Raw genomic sequence first — 18,235 nt, forward strand, 5'->3', positions numbered from 1 at the left:
ATACAGCCAACACCCTAAATACTGAATTTGTGTAAAAAAAAAAAGAAGAAATAAACTAAAAATAAAGCTTTGCATAGTTGATAGGCAAAGCTGGCAAACTCTTCTGGCACTACACCATTGCAAGTGAAACTCTGCCGAAACAAATCTTTCTGGGCAAAACTTCAAAAACAGGTAGGAAGTTGAGGGCACGAAACAGGAACCGGCTGGCCGAGCTTTCTCCCTGCCTCGCTTTTTAAGAGCTCCACCAAATTCCTCTTCTGTTGAGGAATACATCCATACGATTGAGATATTTTCGCTGCACTTTATTGATTTGTTTCACAAAGTACATCGCAATTATATCACAGTCCCAAATTAGTACTAATCTGCATATATAACCACAAAATGCATCGATATTAAGGGTGTCGGGCCCTAAAAAAATAATCACACGATTCGCCTTCTAAACGTTTTGCATAACAAATATAAACAGCACCCGAGAATGCATTAATGGCAGGTGCGCACTCAGAAGCGAAGGGGGCGAGGGACAGGCACAAGGAGAGGCAGGGTGAGAGAGTAGAGTGTTTGAGGTAAATTTCTTTATAAATATAGCATGTCTCATGAAATATTCACCACGACGATCTGGTGAGCCAAGGGTCAGAAATAACTCCCCGTCGCAGCACTTGTTAGACGTGTAAAGCCGTGCGAGTGTGCTTGGATGGTGTTAGTAGAGAGAGATGAAGGGAGAGAGAAGCTATGACAGAAACAGGAGCCCATCTCGCCCCCCACAACATACGATGGGTCCCACCTATGGTTCCTTTGGTGACAGAATGTAAATGAACTGATCCAGCATACAGCTTTTGGATTTTGCACTTATGCAAAGTTTGGTTATTTTTAAGGCACTGTTTTGAATAAAAAATTCAAAGACAATCTCATGGCAATTCATAAGTGTTTTACAAGGTGGCTTATTTGTATGAATTTGTATGATGTCATTAATAAGATCTGCTTTGACTCCAATAACATTTGGTTTGGGGGTGGGGCTTCATGTTTTTTATCATTTGGTTTTGTACAATGAATTTACATAATATGAATTCATATGAATTTGTCACCTCGTAAAATAGTTTTTCCCACACAAGTGAATCGTGTTTTCAATACAGTAATATAAACATCTTCAAGTGGCCTAAAAAGCGATACTTATAATCGTTATTCCCAGTGGTCTAAATTAGTCAGATTACAACATAGTTGACACAATGATTTAGAGCACAGCTAAAATAACAAAAACTGCTCTGTAGGAAATGTTTGCTTCCTATTTGTCACTCTTATTTGCTTACTGATATTTAAGCTAACCTCAAAATGCAGTGTTGGTTTGGAATGGTACATGGCCACATCACCACACTTGCAGACTGACAAGTCCTTCATTACAAACCAACACCAAACACACTGAAAAATAAGCCTCTGTTTACGCATTATTTATACGCAGTCTAATTCAGTTTTTTTACAAACGCAAAATACTTTCATTACTGATGCATACTGTAAAATTCAAATCATACAACAAACTTTAAGATTAAAACAATTTTATATTTCTTCTTCACTTATGAAAAAAGTTTGTGCTGGGGAATCCACAATATATTTTGCTAGCATGACATATGTGCATACAATATCATTATTAAACATATTGTATCGTTTAAAATAATTAAATATAACGTCTTTACAATAGTTAAAAAATTTACTTTATTAATTTTCAGTTTTAAGGGATAGTTCACTCAAAAATGACATTTTTGTCATCATTTACTCACCCACAACATGTTTCAAACCTGTAAAAATGTATTTGTTCTGCTGAACGCAAAAGAAGATATTTGTAATCAAGCAGGAAACAAGAGCACCATTGACTTCCATAGTAGGAAAATAAAAATACTATAGAAGTCAATGGAGCTTAAAAAAGCTTTGCTCAAAATATCTTCCTTTGTGTTCAGCAGAAATGTATACAGGTTTGTAAGAACATAATTTTTGGTTAAACTATCCCTTTAATAACACATTTATTGTTTTCATTTAAATAAACTTTATTTTAATCTATGTATGTGAAAGTATGTTTTTTTATAAATAAAGCTTTCTTTACTTTTTATTAAAAAATTAAAATGAGGCTATATTTGATGCTTGCTACATAAAGCTATAAAACTACAAAAATACCATAGTAAACACTGTCAGAGATTCGGGTGTCTGAAGATCCTTTAGTTTGGTTGTTGCATTCTCATCTTTGAGGTTCATGAGATCATATTAAATTATTACTTTTTAATTAAAGCATGCACGCGGCAAACAGTTTCAGCACAATGAAGCCGCCGCACAGCACTCTGTGGTTCATAGCACCTCTATCTGAGATCAATCCATAATTAAATAACAAGTACCATTAAATGCCTGACCAGCTTCAGCAGGCTAAGCCATCTAGATGCATTAAGGAGCAGTAAATGTCTTATTTATTTGTTTATTTATGCACTTATTTATTTATTTTACATTTAGATTGCTTAATGATGCACAGTGGCTACAGCCAGCTATGCTGGCCCCTATATTTTAGTACCACTAAACTGTTTTAAACTCACTGTACGGCAGATAGGGGGGCTCCGGTGGCTCGGGCCCGCCGTATGCCCATAGCAGAAGCTTTTACCGCCCGAGGGTATGCAGAATGTCATATTTTATTTAATTAGGGCTATTAAATATAATTAAATTCCACCAAAACTTAAGACGGCTAAGTGGCAATACAATGCAACGCCGAGCGGGCCTGTGTCCTACTGATATTTATGCAGGAAATATTGAATTCAACCCTCAAGTGGTTCCTCTTCAATGGCTGTTCTATATTGTCATAGATAACGTTGACTTTTTTCATAGGCACTAATAAAGCAAAGCCACTGGGAGAATTATCGCTAAAAGCTATTTCACTAATCAGAATACTTTATCATGAGGTCTTTTCGACTGATTATGCGTTTTCCAGATCAAAGATGCAATGTTTAGTTATCATTACGCCGTCTCTGGAGAACGCTTACGTATGACTTAATGAAATTGCCGTTTATGCATATTGTGTTACTGCTTTCATCGAGCCAAAAACAAAGAATTATTTTTTCCGTAAAGGACTATAACGTGCCACAAGATGAGCCGTGATATTGGGCTGTTAACTTTAGGAATTAAGACCTGAGATGATGATTGGTGAATCACACAAGAGAGGCTTATGGGATGGAGGCTGACAATTTGGGAATGAAACGGTGGAGTTTAGGACCTGTGACAACAATGCTTATGCGTCAGGTTTAGACTATTTCATCAGCACATGCATGTGGATATATGTTTATCTTCTGCATTATGTGATACATAAATGCTGAAACAATGAAAAGGCATGTGCACAATAATCTATTTTAAGTATTTCTCTAAGTTCAAATTATCATTTACAAACCATGCAAATGTAATCATGATTTACATATTAATGTACTACTAAGGATGCGAGTTTGCATTTGTAACGAATGACAATTACAAATAACATTGTGTGGGCCTGCTCTCAAAAAAATGCTATGTTGTTTTTTACCCATGCTGGGTAAATATTGGACGCAACACACCGCTGGGTTAAAAATTACCCAGTGCTGGGTTGTTGTTACCCAACCACGGGTTGAAACAACCGAAGATTGGATAATTTTTAACCCAGCGGTGTATTCAGTCCAATATTTACCCAGCATGGGTTAAAGACAACACAGCATTTTTAACGGTCATGTTAGTAAAAAATTATTTGTGTTAAATTCTCCCTTGAGAATGGTCCAAAAATCTGGTTTTAGAAGTGCAGGGAACTCTTAGTAAAATAATGTTGGTCTGATCAGAGTTAGCTTTTGAAATCTCATTGATGGATCCAGCAGTAGCCTTCCTTATCAACATCTCTCGCATGCTCACGCTCTCCCTCATTTATCCACTTGAAGCTGGCAGATGGATATATATTATATAAAGGAAAATAACAAATTCGTGAAAAATGATCTCTGCTTTGGCGAGCAAGAGCACCATTGCTTTTTCCGAGGCGGAGCGGCTGGGTGTTTTTTGCACGTCATTTTCTGTCTCACGTCGAGAACAAATGGAACAGGAAAGGTTTAGCATAAAAGAATACTTTAACCTGCTGGGAGGCAATTATGAATACAAGGCAGCCTGTGAGTGTTTAGCCGCGCGCACGGACTGACATTCAAGCGTCTTAATCACTTTCACAAGACGTTTCATCTGTCGCTATGTTTTCTTTTCTTCCAACTGCATCTCTCTCCAGCCCTGAATTAATGTAAGGTGTAAAATTTACCCTGCTAACTGCATTGCGATTTACAAAGGCAAATGTTCACCTTTCATTTTAATAACCCATTATTTAAATTCTCAAGTATAAATGAGATTAAAACTATCCTTCTTAACACTGAGCTTATAACGAAAGCAAGAGAAAATAAAGAGGGTGCAGTTTTTACACCATATATAATGAAGGGAAAAAATTCCTATAATGTTGATATTCCTTAAAAAAAAATTTTTCTTATTATACAAAAACAGTAACTAAACAAAATTGGTATAATTATGCAAAATCATTGTGCATCAGTGTCAACACGATAAATTTTTTTTTTTTTAAGCAAATTGTGTGGTTGCCAAAACACACGCTTGTGGCTCTCACCAGTCAGTACACTTTTTTTTTTTTAAATCAGGGATGACGAAGTGTAGTAGAACGATTTGCACGTAACACTGCAAGGACGCTTGCATCATATTTCACAACCGCCGCCAACACACTCGCTGTAAGCAGACAGTCAGTCAGTCTCAGAGTCGAGTCTGCCCTACATCATGTGAGGTAGCGAGTAATTTAGCAGCGCCCTCATTATTTGAGACATTTAAATACGTGAGGCATTGTGGTGGCACGGAATAAATTGTCTCAGATGCCGCGGGTAACTTTCACAAATAAGGATTGTGAGGCATTAAAAAGCGACGTTATTAAAAACCGAGGCAGTGTCATAAGCCGCTCCCCTGCGTTTCCCCCGGTAACTTTGTCCAACCTAGAATATTATTTTATGAGACCCATTTCCCATGATCCCTCAGGCGTCTTTGCGAAGGAATTGACTGCGCTGTTTTGCAAGATAACTGTGAGAGTTCTCACCCTACAGCTGGACTAAACTAAACTGCCTCTTTACCCCATTCAATAGGAAACTCACTCACTCTTTTAATCCTACTCTCTCTCGCCCCTCTCCCCTCTTTTTATTTTATATATATATATATATTTTTTTTATGGAGTATTTGAATTTTAATGAGCTTTTCACCTTTTAAGCAGATGGCTCAGGCTGGATTTCTCCATGGAAGTGGGGTGAGATCTCTGTCACGTCTTGCACAATTTGTTTCAACTACCAGAGTCCTTCAGGGGGTTTTAGGGTTTTCAGTCAGTAATTTGATGTTTCACTCTGTGCGGTGTAGGCTCCCCTAATGAAATCAGCTAAAGGAAAAACAATCTCTCTCGAGGCTTCGAGATGAACGGTATCACAATCACTACAGGACGCCCAGAGTCCTACCGCGGTAAATGAGTGTGTGTCTCCTTTTCGTCTAAAACTCTGCAGGCAGTGTGCGTGTGGTTGTTTCCTATGCATTTGTGCGTATGTGAATTGGAACGCATGCTGGTGTTGGCGTCACTGATCGCATGACTTTAAAAGCCTAATCTGAGTGCCTGTACTTTTCGTAGAGAGTTTGACCTACCTGCCAGGCCACTTTCTTGCTTAGGGCAAATTCCTTTTGGGGGCGTCAACAGTCTCTCGTCCTCTTCTTCTGGTGTCACCTGGATTCCGATTTCGACCGGTTCCACCACTTTCCTCAGCTCGGCGCGGGGCGGCGAGGGGCTGTTGCGGTCCGCCATCTTGTCGTAGCACCCGTGGCCGGCCGGCAGAGACTGGCACTGTTTTTTCTTGTGCTCGATGAAGAGCAGGATGTCTCCCAGTGGGAAGGTTAGTTGGCACTGACCGCAGGTGAGGAGGTCGTGGTCACCCAGGCCCGGGGGCAGATGCCCGGCCATGCTGGGGTCCAGCAGCGGGTGAGGGTGGAGATCGGCCACGGCCAGTCCGGCATCCACATGCTCAGCTTCTGCTGTGAGAGACAAAATAAAGACGCATTTTAAGCTTTAAGACCTTTAAAATGGAAACCCTCAAAATGTACGTTTCTCACCCGCCTCTAAAACAACATTTCCTGATGATGTAATGCCTTACAGAATATTATCATTACTCATAATAACATATTTAAAACTGTTGAATATTTAGGTGTAAATATAATATTGGATGCGACTTGGTTTAATTCATTGGAAACATGTTACACTGTAAACATTTTAAAACTAATAAGTGTAAGCAAGTAAAGTAAAATTAAAGTTTACAGTTCACTGTAAAAGTCAATTCAAGTGTTCAAGACAGTAAGCGTTTTTATTTATAGCACATTTAAATGTATTCTCGCTAACTTCTGAATAAACCTGACTGAAAAACCTTAGTGTAGAAAATAATGAATGATGGCATGATGAATGAGGCATAATCACACAACTTGGCGGTCTTTTCGAAATTTGTCAGCCTGTTAAAATAAAGGAAACTGGGGCTCATTTAACAGTTTACCTACGTCCCATGACAATCACTCTAAACTTTCAAATCACAGAATAAAGGGAGACGTCTACTGAATCATCTTGCTGGCCACACACGAGGCACCTCTCCCTTTTCGGCGTGTCCTGTCCTGTACCAAGCCAACTTCTGATAAACATCCATATGTGAGGCCAAGACCCAACAGCAAGGCACTGTTATTAATATACAATACAGTACTTGTGAGGCTGAGAATGAAAATGAAAACCGGTGAGCGTAAAAAAAAGGAAAAAGGATGAGGAGGAGGGGTAAGGGCTCAGTTTTGGCTGTGAGAGATATTTGCACAACCTTGAGAGCAAGAGGCCCTGCAGATCTTCTGGTTGATTCTGTCACCTAGATAAACAACGAGGAATGGCGGGCTCAACGAAAGCCGGACAACCCCTCGGTCCCTTGGCCTCCATTTTGAAATTTCAGCCTCACCTTTCAGCACTCGGTCCTTTGTAGCCTGATGCCGGGGTGCGAGAGCAGTTTTATCAAAGACAGTAGAGGCCCTTGACAAAGCCCTCTCGGGACCCTCTGACAGACAGCTCTGTTGATGTTACATTTGACAGCTTATCCTTGCGCCATACTAATCATAAGATCTAGACAAACACCTCACTGACTGCCACTTTACACTCCTCGACTTCCTGTCAGTGCTTTCATGCTCTCCCTGCTCAACACGCTGCATGATTTGGGTGAAAGCACAAAAAATTGAGATGAAAAAAAAACACTACCATAGCAACACTTAAAGCCACACAGCGAGCAGGTGTGGATTTTTGAAGTGCACATAAATCTGCTATAGGACAATGCCGAGAGGGATTCTCAAATTGTCAAAGACTAAAGAACAAACATCAGGTATTTTTTATTTATTTTTAACGAATCAACAACCTTGTGATACAACCAGACAGCGTTCATGACAAATTAAGATCTAATTTGATAAGTGTGGTTATTTTTTCCACTTAGACGGGACTGCACATGCCCCCCCACACCCAAGGATGCAACACGCTACGAAAGGCCTAAAAATCGCTAAGATCACAAGAAATGTGTGAAACCATGCCGCTTATGAGTGAGACAAAGATGAAGGAGCACAACATACTGCTCGCACAACACAGGTAGCCCTGTTTACATCTCCCATAGGAACCGCCTAACCACTAATTTTCAATGATAAATTATAACAGCCTGCGCATCCGTCTGCAATTTGTCCACGATCCAAATTATGAATGCGGACAGATTTGTAACGTCAAGTCCAGAATGCGAGATGAAATGAAACCACCAAACCCTGTTATCTGATTGAGCGGATGCAATCGACATGTTAGATGTGCATCCTGTTAAACACTATATGCAATCATGTATTATAGATTGTACACCCAAACACAAATTAAGTCCCTTACTAATATCTATATGGGTAGCAATGGAGTAAAGACCCCCTCTGGGTAAAATCAGGCCATCTGTGCATTAAATGAATTTGCAGTTCATCTATGTAAATAAAGAGAGAAAGGCCTACGCAGACTAAGAGACTGTGAACATCCTAATATAGCAAACATGCAACTTAATATTCTGCAGTTAAACTGTGCTTTGACCAGCTATTATACCACAAAATTGTCTGTTTCGAATAAATAATTTGATTTATGTTTTTGTATGGTTTGTATTGCTGACATTTTTGTTCTTCGACAGTATTTTGAATGCAAATACAAGGAAACAAATATGATTTTATGGTAATATGCAATATAGGTTAAACCACTGACAGTGTTACATATGCAGTGGGGGTCCAAAAGTCTGCTAATAAAAATGCATCTATTTTCTTATTTAATGCTATTTATTTTCAATGCACATCAATGTGTTAAATATAAATTTAGGTTGTTTTTTTTTTTGAATATTTGTTTTACACTTTTTTATTTAATGACAGCATGCACTCAAACTGCCATAGACTCCACAAGTTTATGCAAAATATTATCCATGTTATTCCAGAATGATTTGACAATATGTGCTTTATTTTGCAGAAACCAAAAAAAAGACTTTAAAGGTTAAAAAAAAAAAATCCAACACTATGTATGTTTGGACCCCACTGTAGGTAAATTTTTGTGTAATGTGGGGGGGGGTAGTGCAACCGTTTTACATACATCAAATATATCTACACCTGTGAGCACATGCACAAAAGCTTATGCATTTGAACCAATAAATTAAAATTGCTTGCAGGCATGAGCAATAGGTGTGCATGTGTGTCGGTTTGTGTGTGTGTGTGTGTGTGTGTGTGTGTGTGTGTGTGTGTGTGTATGTGTGTCATGCATTTGTGCATCCTGGGAAGCTGCAACAGCAGAGGTGCACACACACAAACACATACAGGAAGAGGTAGATTTCTATTATTTACAAGTTTACAACAAGGACCAGTGTACGTTTCTCCAACATTAACAGACTAACACATATCTATAATTCCTTAGCTTTTTGTGCAATAAAAAAGTTATAAGCTAGTCTCTCACGACTGTGTAATGAAAGGTAAAAGTGAAACTGTAGCCTGGGAGAGAATCTGAGGTACGCTGGTGGAAAGCGTTAGCTTAATGTGTCACAGGTCTGGCACAGACTTGAATCAAAATGACAGAAAAAAAGAACGAACGCAGCTGAAATTCTCTCTCTCCCTCCACATCATTTGCTCAGTCTGTGCCAACCACAGGAAACACGCTGCTTGCAAGCAATGCCGCTAGTACGCACTTCAAAAGAAGGGACCCCCGTATGCACGAACACACACACACCAGGTGTTGTAATCATGTAAAGACACGTCACATTCGAAGACTTGCCCTTAAAGTCCGAATGAAATCGTACAGTAGGTCAAGTAAAGCACTTACATGCGATACCCTTCACACAACTCTCTGCTAGCCATGTATGAACATGAACTATGCAGGCCTGATCCACCGGTGTACGTTTCCCGCTGTAGGCAAACGGGTGAGAGTGTGCGATTCCTCACAGTCACACACACTCGCGTCCACCAGCGATAACAATGCTGTCACCACGGTAACATTACAGCCCATGATTTTCTCTGATCCCTCAACAAATACTCCATATAATTCTATCAGGGCCACCGAAATGTCAAATGTTATTTGTCTTTATCAAGCACTCTCTGGCAGCCGGAGAGAAAGATAGTGAGAAGGACAGTTGAAAGCCTTACGAAAATATGTACTGGTTTGAAAACGAGTGTCATATGACGTATACAAACGTGCCACTTTTTATATCATTTTTGAATGTTGCATTTGTGAATAATAAAACATATTTTTCCATTAAATTGGCATCCTGTAATTATACTTAATACATACTAAAAGATTTACCCTTTTTAAGCGATAAGCAGCCTTTTATGACATTCTCATTTACCCTACACTATATGAGTCATATTGCACACTAATAGGATTTCTGTAAAATGAAACCCATAAAAAAGACGAGGCTTTTAAAAATAAAAGCGTTTTAATTCACGTTTAAAAGCATATTTTTTTCAGTTCCCTCCTGAATTTATGCACCATTGTCGAGGAGCGCGTCTGACTCATACTTACGGAGTCTTTTTGTTTGTGAGTGGAACAAAATTGCTGTTGACAGGTATTTGGCTGATCACGGTAGATCCTGGGTTTCCCTCCAAAAACACATGCATGTTACATAACGTTGCATTAGCGTAACTTTCATCCGTACCAAGAAACTAAACCACAGGTAACGCTTTGCGCTTTTTGGCCCGCTTCCGTTTAGATTTGCATATTGATGTAAGAAAGTCGCAAACTCACATAGGTTTCATCGCTACAGTTAAGGCCTAATTAGACACCATTTAACGGATTTCATATTGTTTTTACTGACTCCATAAATTTCCTATTTAAATCTTGAAAGACTTTGTAATGCTGTCCAGATAGAAAGATTTAACCCGGGCCAATTAAAGCCATTCACTGTGTGCACATTGAAAATGAAAGCCAGAGAAAGGCCCTAATCAAACAATAAAAGCTCCGCTTTACTGTTTGTGCATTATTTTCCCATGTTTCCCATCAGCCCGAGCTGCACAAGAGCAGAGACGGTGGGTGGGGGCTTAGCTATTTGCGCTGCTACGTACACAAACCTGACCACACCAGCCCACAAACTCCAATTTTGAAATACCTCTTATGTGTAACACAGCCCACTCCGACCAGCCCAAGATGCATAACAGAGATGTAGGCAAGCGCCCCAGCCTCAATGTTTGTGAATGAACCTGTGACTATTTTTGTTTAAGCCTCATACTCAGATGGCATGCAGACAAACAGGCCGGCGAAGAGGTAGCAAGCAGACGTCTTTTCCATCATTTCACGTTTGCAAAGCGTGCAGAAGTGCCGTGTGGCACATGCGTGCATGCACATGCAGCTTCAGCGTTCACAGGAATTTATCAGGAATTAATTAGGGTGCCATTAATCTCTAACCTACAGTCAAGCGCACCAACGCTCAAAAGGAAGCCGCAAACCTCCGCCTAACGTTTGACAAGCTAGGCCACTAGTCTTTCCTGTTTTCTCATGCTTTAAAGTCTTCTCAGACGACCATACCTCCCTGTGTTTGTTTGTTTTCATAAATCTATATCATTTTTTTCCCCACAAAGGACACCGTCTGATGTTTTAGTCTCGCTTTAGCTCTGAGTTTCTTAGCCTGAAGGCTTTCTAAAACGGAACAAAAGACTCTTGTTCGGGATATTAAGTTGCTGCGAGTGTCTTGCAGAACGTTTCTGTGCAAATGCAAAGGTTTTAAAACACTAGTAATTGAATGAATGCTCCGCGACTGTGTGTGTGTGCAAAGTGCAAATGAAGCTGTTAACAAGAGCAGAACAGGGATCATCGTGGCACGCCGCTGCGGTGGAATTTTAAATGCACGATCCTCGGCCACTACAGCCCGTTGTTTAATTAAAAAAGGGAAGAAAAGGAAATTTGTCGTCTTGCAGATAATGAGAGATTAACATGATGATGTCCACTGGGAGCCTGTCTAAGCATCGCTACCACTTTATCTGGAAATCTCATCGGGGAGATATTACCTAATATTTTCCCAAGAAAAAAAAGACGGGGAGAATTATGGGTAGCTAGTGTGACTAAATATCACCTGAAGCTCACCATCTCTACTGTTTTCCTGGTTGTGCAAAGCTTTCCAATGAAATGCATTCAGCACGACATGCATAATATCCCAATCGGAGAGCTACAGACATGCGCACAAATCTGCACAGTAGCTCAGAAACCGGAGTGTACTGTGTTGCTCGGTCAGCCAGCTGTGCGACGTCAAACATCCAAGCCACCATTAAGGCCCTCGTGTCTCATAAATCAAGCTTGCATGGATATGCCCACTTTTGATTCCGGCGTCTTGATGCATTTATACTGACAGACAGGCAGGCATACACATACACTTCTCTACATTTCATCAGAGGGAGGCAACGTGCTCGCTCTCCCTCATCGTCGCGCAAACAAAAGGCACCTGAAACGAAAGGAAGAGCGAATATGCAAGCGTATTAATCAAATGTGCCAGGCAGACATTTTGCCCATTGTTATGAGAGAAATGTAAGCTCTGTAGAGGCTACCAATTTTTTATATCCAAGACTCGAATTTATTTATTTAGATGGGAAGAACAATAGGTCCTCAGTCTGATGGGCCCGGAAGTTCCAGAGCCACTTCATCATTTACTTTTTTTTTTTAGAGGCGACACTCAACTTTAAATATTGGTTTTGTGGACTTATCAGATCCTCTCTTTATGCATAAATAATGTGAAATAATTACTTAAGTGCCAAGGATGGAAAGGAGTGATACAGAGGCAGCACGAATGACAGGCCGAGTGTGTTGTAAGACCAGCTGCTGCTGAGAGGCGTTGACAGTTTGTCTCCGAGCACGTGTGTTAATGGCAATATCATTTCAAACATCTTTGCAGAGTCGTCAGAAGCCGCAGACCAGTAGTTCATTCGACTTACACATTTAAACACATTTAAGAATTATGTTTTAACACTATTTCTGCCTCCCTCCCCCTCTGGCAGACTAAGAGCTCCCCCTAGCAGGTCAACACCAGCACACTCACTGCAAAGCAAGCCGGCACATTTCAGCAATGAAATTAAAACAAGGACCTGAACTCTACAGGCATCCAGAAAGGAAGCTGTAAGACCTGTTTACTGAACATCATGTCATTTTATATTTATATTGCATGTTAAATAAATCTCTTTTCATGCATGCTTTTTTAAAATAGAGTGACTGCTTAGATTTAGAAATGGACATTTATCACCTTTAAATGCCTTAGGATCTTTGTAATAATGTCTGCATTAAAATACCTTTAACATTCAAGTTACGTTATTCAAACATGCCACTGTGTAGGTACTGTATATTTCAAAAAATAATGTAATATATTTTTATTAATCGTTTACACTAGATTTGATGACCTTACTAAAAACAAATATAGCTGAAATATACGCATTCAAAGCAAAGTTCAGATAAAGAGCCAGCTTCCTGTGCTCTCATGTCTAATGCAAAACACGCATCTTAACCAAGATCTAAATATTTACGGTGTAACTTTGTAATTCTGATGCTCAGCGAGGGAAAAATACCTCTTCGCTCTCTTCTGATTTGCCTCACTTGAGGATGACATCTGTTACTTCGCATTTAGATTTATTTTTACAGCGCTACACCTCAATAAAGACACTTTGTGCACTGACATGAAAAATTGAACAGGTGTCAAAATCCAATTTAAATTCAGCCATTTCAGTTCATGCAAATATTTCACTAAATAAACATTTAAAATTTTTAACGTTTAAAAAAGGCCTTTGTTTGATGAAACACAACTTTGTTTTTGTTTTACTTTAAAAAAATCAATTCTTACTAAAAACTATAAGTGATCATCAGGTGCTGAGTGTATATGACAGATCTTGCAAAAAATCAGATGCATGCAAATAATCAAAATGTGCAAAGAAACCGCAAACGGTCGCATTTCACATAGAATTAATCAACCACTGGGTTTACAGAATATTTGAGAGTCATAATGTAGCACACACAACCACAGGCTGCTAAACCATTAAAACTACTGATGTACAGCATTGCAAAGTTTGCAGACCGCTCACGCCGAGAACACATAAATTACCATGTGGACATAAAGTACACGCTCTTTCTCTCTCCAGCACTTGAGCAGACAAAAATTGCCTCTCACTAACTCAAGGCTAATCCTGCTAAGACACACTGGTTAACAAAAGCTAAATACCAAAGAAGACATTCTGAAAAGCAGACATTCACACACACTTGCTGTGAACGTTTGACATTTTAAGCAATATCGGCGAAATTTAAAGGGGAAATAATTAGAGAGAAAACCTACATAACACCTCTTCCCAAATTAGCTATCATTCACAATTCCATACAAATTTTCCTGCTCTACAAGTATAGCCAATTCAAATAATCAGCCACGTTTCAAACAGAATAGGCTGACACAATATTTTCGAGTGTGCACACACAGTGGGAAGGCATTTTCATAAAGTACCTACAGTACCACAAATAAAAACACTGGTGACATCAAAATCATTGCCACATTCGCATGTGATGTGAATTCTGAGCTACACGAAAGAACGCAGCCTTGAGTTTAGATTCCTATCAGCTAACACCTGGCCTACTTGGCCCTGCATAAAACCACTAAGACCTGATACGTTTAAGGAGCAACTCTAAAGCTTATATATTCATTCATCTGTGATGCAATAAATGCCCTTCAATCTGTTGGTTCTAAGAAGGAGAAAGTCAAGCACCCTCCTCTCCTATTCTGCATGTTAAAAAATATACAAAAGCTTGATGTCTATGCTGGCGTCTGCTTTGCTATGTGCACGCCTGCATTTGTGTCCGTTTGTAAATGTGTGTGTGTGAGAGAGAGAGAGAGAGAGAGAGAGAGAGAGAGAGAGGGGAATGTGAGAAAACACACACAGGGAAAGTTCCTGTAACTGGAGCATTCTGAAATTTAAAGCCCAAATTAATAACCACAGCCATTGTATATGCAATGACTGATGGGATATGGGATAACTATAGCGACACAATTCCAAAAGGCCATTTTTTCACCAAACCAGCACGATTGTTTTACATGCACAACGCACAGATGACATTTAATGTATGGGGAAAATCTAAACACATAATCTTTTTACAAATGGCACATGAAGATTCAAAATATGAAATGGTTAGTCACAAATGCACACGCGGCGACTTATAACAAGGGCCGTGCTAGCCCTGTGGCAAATCTAGCCATGATAATTCACGCATCAAGCTTTAAATATCAAACACACTCTCATTCTGTCATAAGTCAGAGTCATATTCAAAAGACTCAGTCATTTTTATAAATTTAACAGTAAATTCAAAAACACAACATAGAGGCATGCCAAATGTTTACAGTGCAACCGCGCACACATACTGTATATGCATACACGTACAGTAAAAGATTATTGAGTTATTTAGTGAAAGAATGGTGTGTGTTTGAGTATTTGCAAAGCATACATGGCCCTAACCATGCAATACAAAACAGATTTGGGTGGCATTACATCACTGGTCTCTGTTATATATTATCTGGATTGGCACTGTATATTACACTTAAACACAGGAGAATATGATACTAAGTCTGGGTATAATTCATTGTCTTTGTTTACACCGAATAAGCTGAATCTAGAAAAATCATGCATACAGTATTTAAATTAGTTGGTGGATGTGTGGCAATATATTTTGTAAGTTGTCTCTAATGAAAATGTATCAAATAACAGAACAAAATCTGTCTTTGTTTGTCTGCAAGTTTTGTTGTGAAAGATCTGACAGAACTACCCCACATTACATTCGCTTCACATTCACAACCTTTACTCGGGGGCAAACTTAAGTGTAAGAAACCGTATTAAACCTCTGTGCTTGCTTTGTTGTGTTGATTGTGCAAACATGCATTTCCTTCACAAAAGTAAAAGCATTGCTTAATCAAGTTTACTTCTGTTAAACCCCAATTCTAAAAGTTCACATTTTATTTGTCACATGGTTAATGTTAAACTAAAAAAAATGTTTGACATTAAAATTATTTTGTTTAAATATTTTTATGATCTGATGCCTATTTTCAATTTTCCCTGTGCACATTTAAAATTTTAAAGCACAAATGTTGCATAATTATATACTTTAACCTAGTTTAGGAAAAACATCATAGACTCACAAATTTGGTTGCAACCTTGCAAAGTGTGCTCTAAAGTCAAACCTTTAACCGTTCCTGTCTTTGGTGGTTACAGGTAGCTGTTTACCTCGAGAACTACTATACAGTAGACATCTTCTTGTAAAAAGTAGGGAGGACTTTGATTTCAAGCTAAACAAGAGAATGTAACATTGTATTTTAAAGACAGGCCTACAACTAAAAACATGTTACTTGAAAAAAAAGTTTAAATGTTATGTTGTCCTGCGATAAATTATTAAAACGAGCATATATGACAGTATATTTATATAATGCTTAAGAAAACAAAAACACACTATAATCACTGTAAACGAGCTCTAAAATTGCGCGTATGTCTTAACACACAACTTGTGTTACTGATGTAACATCAGTCTTCTTTAAAGTTTAACTTTACATAAACTTTACAAAAGCGTTTGAATATCAGTGTCCAATGCAAATTCTCGTGGCCTGCAAACAATTCAAATTCAAACTGTCTGATATTAAAATTAAACAAAAGGACTTTTATAACACCGAGTGCTGAGCTTAGAAATGTGCTGTATTTAACAAATATTTAAATGCAGTTTTATTAAAATGCCTATATTAAAAAGTCTATAAACCTTTAAAGTGAAACTTAAAATACTTTAACTAAATACCTTTTTAAGTATAGGCTACAACTAATGTGACTAGTTTATTGCGTTTGAAAAATGATTAATGATTTAATATTTATTTTTAGTGAGATCAGTCCATCACTAACAATAAATAAACCTTAAAACTGTTTCTGTGCTGCACGGAAAAATTGTTTAAATCAATCTCTTAAACACCAAAAACAACCTCTTAAACACAAATAATTAAAACAAATAAGCGACTTACGTGTTATAATTTCTCTTTGCGACAAATGTTGAGGGTTTCCCTGCTTGCGACGGGACATTGCCCTGGCATTTACACTGGCATCGCCCGGAGACCAGCACAAGGAATAGTCGGCTCGCTTCTTCTTTCCTCCGTGTCCGTGGGCTTCGTCCCCCCTCACTAACTAACTTTTCCCGGGACTTCCACAGAAGTGCCACAGCTCCGGGCCGTGGATGTAGACAGACGTCCCTTGAACGTGAGGAAAGAGAAAGTGTCTCTGCGCTCCGGAGCTCCAGATGACCAGAGACGCGCAGACGCTCAGTATCTCACCGACACACACACATGCGCTTCTGTTGTGCGATGAGGGCAACCAAAAAATATCCTTGAAGTTTCACGCCTTTGAGTGACAGTTGTGAAGAAACCACTGTAAATGTCTCTTGGAGCTTGTGAAGTAAATCAGAACGCGATGCCCGGTGCGTTTGGAGAGGTTGGACACCAAAGTGGTTCTCTTCGTCAAGTCAGCGGCTTATAGAATTGTCATAGGCAATTAATATTTTCTTTAAGTCTAAATAATAATTTAAGAAAGAAAAAAACTACTTATTAAATTGGATGAATCCAAATTCTCCTTGAGTGTACACTTCAGTGCGCTAAGCGCCGGACAGTTCTTCTTTCCAGGGCACTATTGCATGCGATGCCCGGTTACTTCTCACTCCCTCCAACTCTTTGCACTTGCTCCCCCTATTCGGCTTTGCGGACCGGAGACCAGGGATACGGACTTGCCACCTCCTTTCCAGATGAATGAAGACCTGCGAGGTTTTTTCCCCTTTTCTGCCTGTATGAAGATGGCGGAGTCCTGTGTCTCCGGGAGCTCTCTGTCGCTCTGTGGCGAGGGCTGCCTCCGTACAATGGGATAAAATTCAAGTTCAAGTGCGGACGTGACGTTAAGTCTACAGTGGGAAAGGAAAATTTGAGACTGCAAGAGCACTGGGGGCGACTAGTGGTGGCTTTTCACAACTATCGGATCACCAGAACAGCGGTGGAGAGCGTGGACATCGCGAGCCGCTGTCTTACACACACACACACACACACACACACACACACACACACACACACACACACACACACACACACACACACACACACACACACACACACACACACACACACACACACACTCTCTCTCTCACACACAGACGCGCACACACACAAACACGCGGCACCCGGCACACTGCCTGTCTGTATTCGCAGCAGCGCAAATACCCAGTGTGATATCGTACGCGCAAGAGCATTTGCAATAAAAAAAGTTTATTTTAAAAATAACCTAAGTCAGCCTTGGTCGCAGTACGTTTTTACATTTAATTCATTGTGCATTTTTTTTAAATGTGCATGCTAATAAATGAATAATTTAAGATGTTAACGGATATGGATTGACATAAAATATTAAAATTAGAAAAATCTCAAATGATTTGATGGAAAACATTAAGAAACGGACGGGCGTGCATGAATGCACCTGCTGTTTATCTCAAAAGCCATAAATGACGAGACAGGAGTTGATAGTCACACATCACATTTGTTTTAAACGTGCCTATAATATTTTAAACTTTATTGGTTTATACACACTTTAGGGCAGAGAAAATTTATTTATTTTTGTC

General features: G+C 39.2%; 1 protein-coding gene across 3 annotated transcripts in view; it reads right to left on the reverse strand.

Moving 5' to 3' along the window:
• bcl11ba (BCL11 transcription factor B a) overlaps positions 1-17,683 on the reverse strand; it is a 46,989-nt gene extending 29,306 nt beyond the window's left edge. For 2 of the 3 annotated variants that reach the window (XM_065251896.2, XM_065251878.2), the window contains exons 1-2: positions 16,608-17,681; positions 5,694-6,081 (exon numbers count right to left, since the gene is read on the reverse strand). In XM_065251896.2, coding sequence (XP_065107968.1) covers positions 5,694-6,081; positions 16,608-16,665 — 446 coding nt within the window. In that variant the 5' untranslated portion in view covers positions 16,666-17,681. Of the gene's footprint in view, positions 1-5,693; positions 6,082-16,607 lie in introns of all 3 variants that reach the window. The other variant, XM_065251887.2, reaches the window with a different exon arrangement.
• Between the last annotated feature and the right edge of the window lie 552 nt (positions 17,684-18,235).

This window comes from Paramisgurnus dabryanus, chromosome 17, assembly GCF_030506205.2.
Source record: "Paramisgurnus dabryanus chromosome 17, PD_genome_1.1, whole genome shotgun sequence".
NCBI lineage: Eukaryota > Metazoa > Chordata > Actinopteri > Cypriniformes > Cobitidae > Paramisgurnus > Paramisgurnus dabryanus.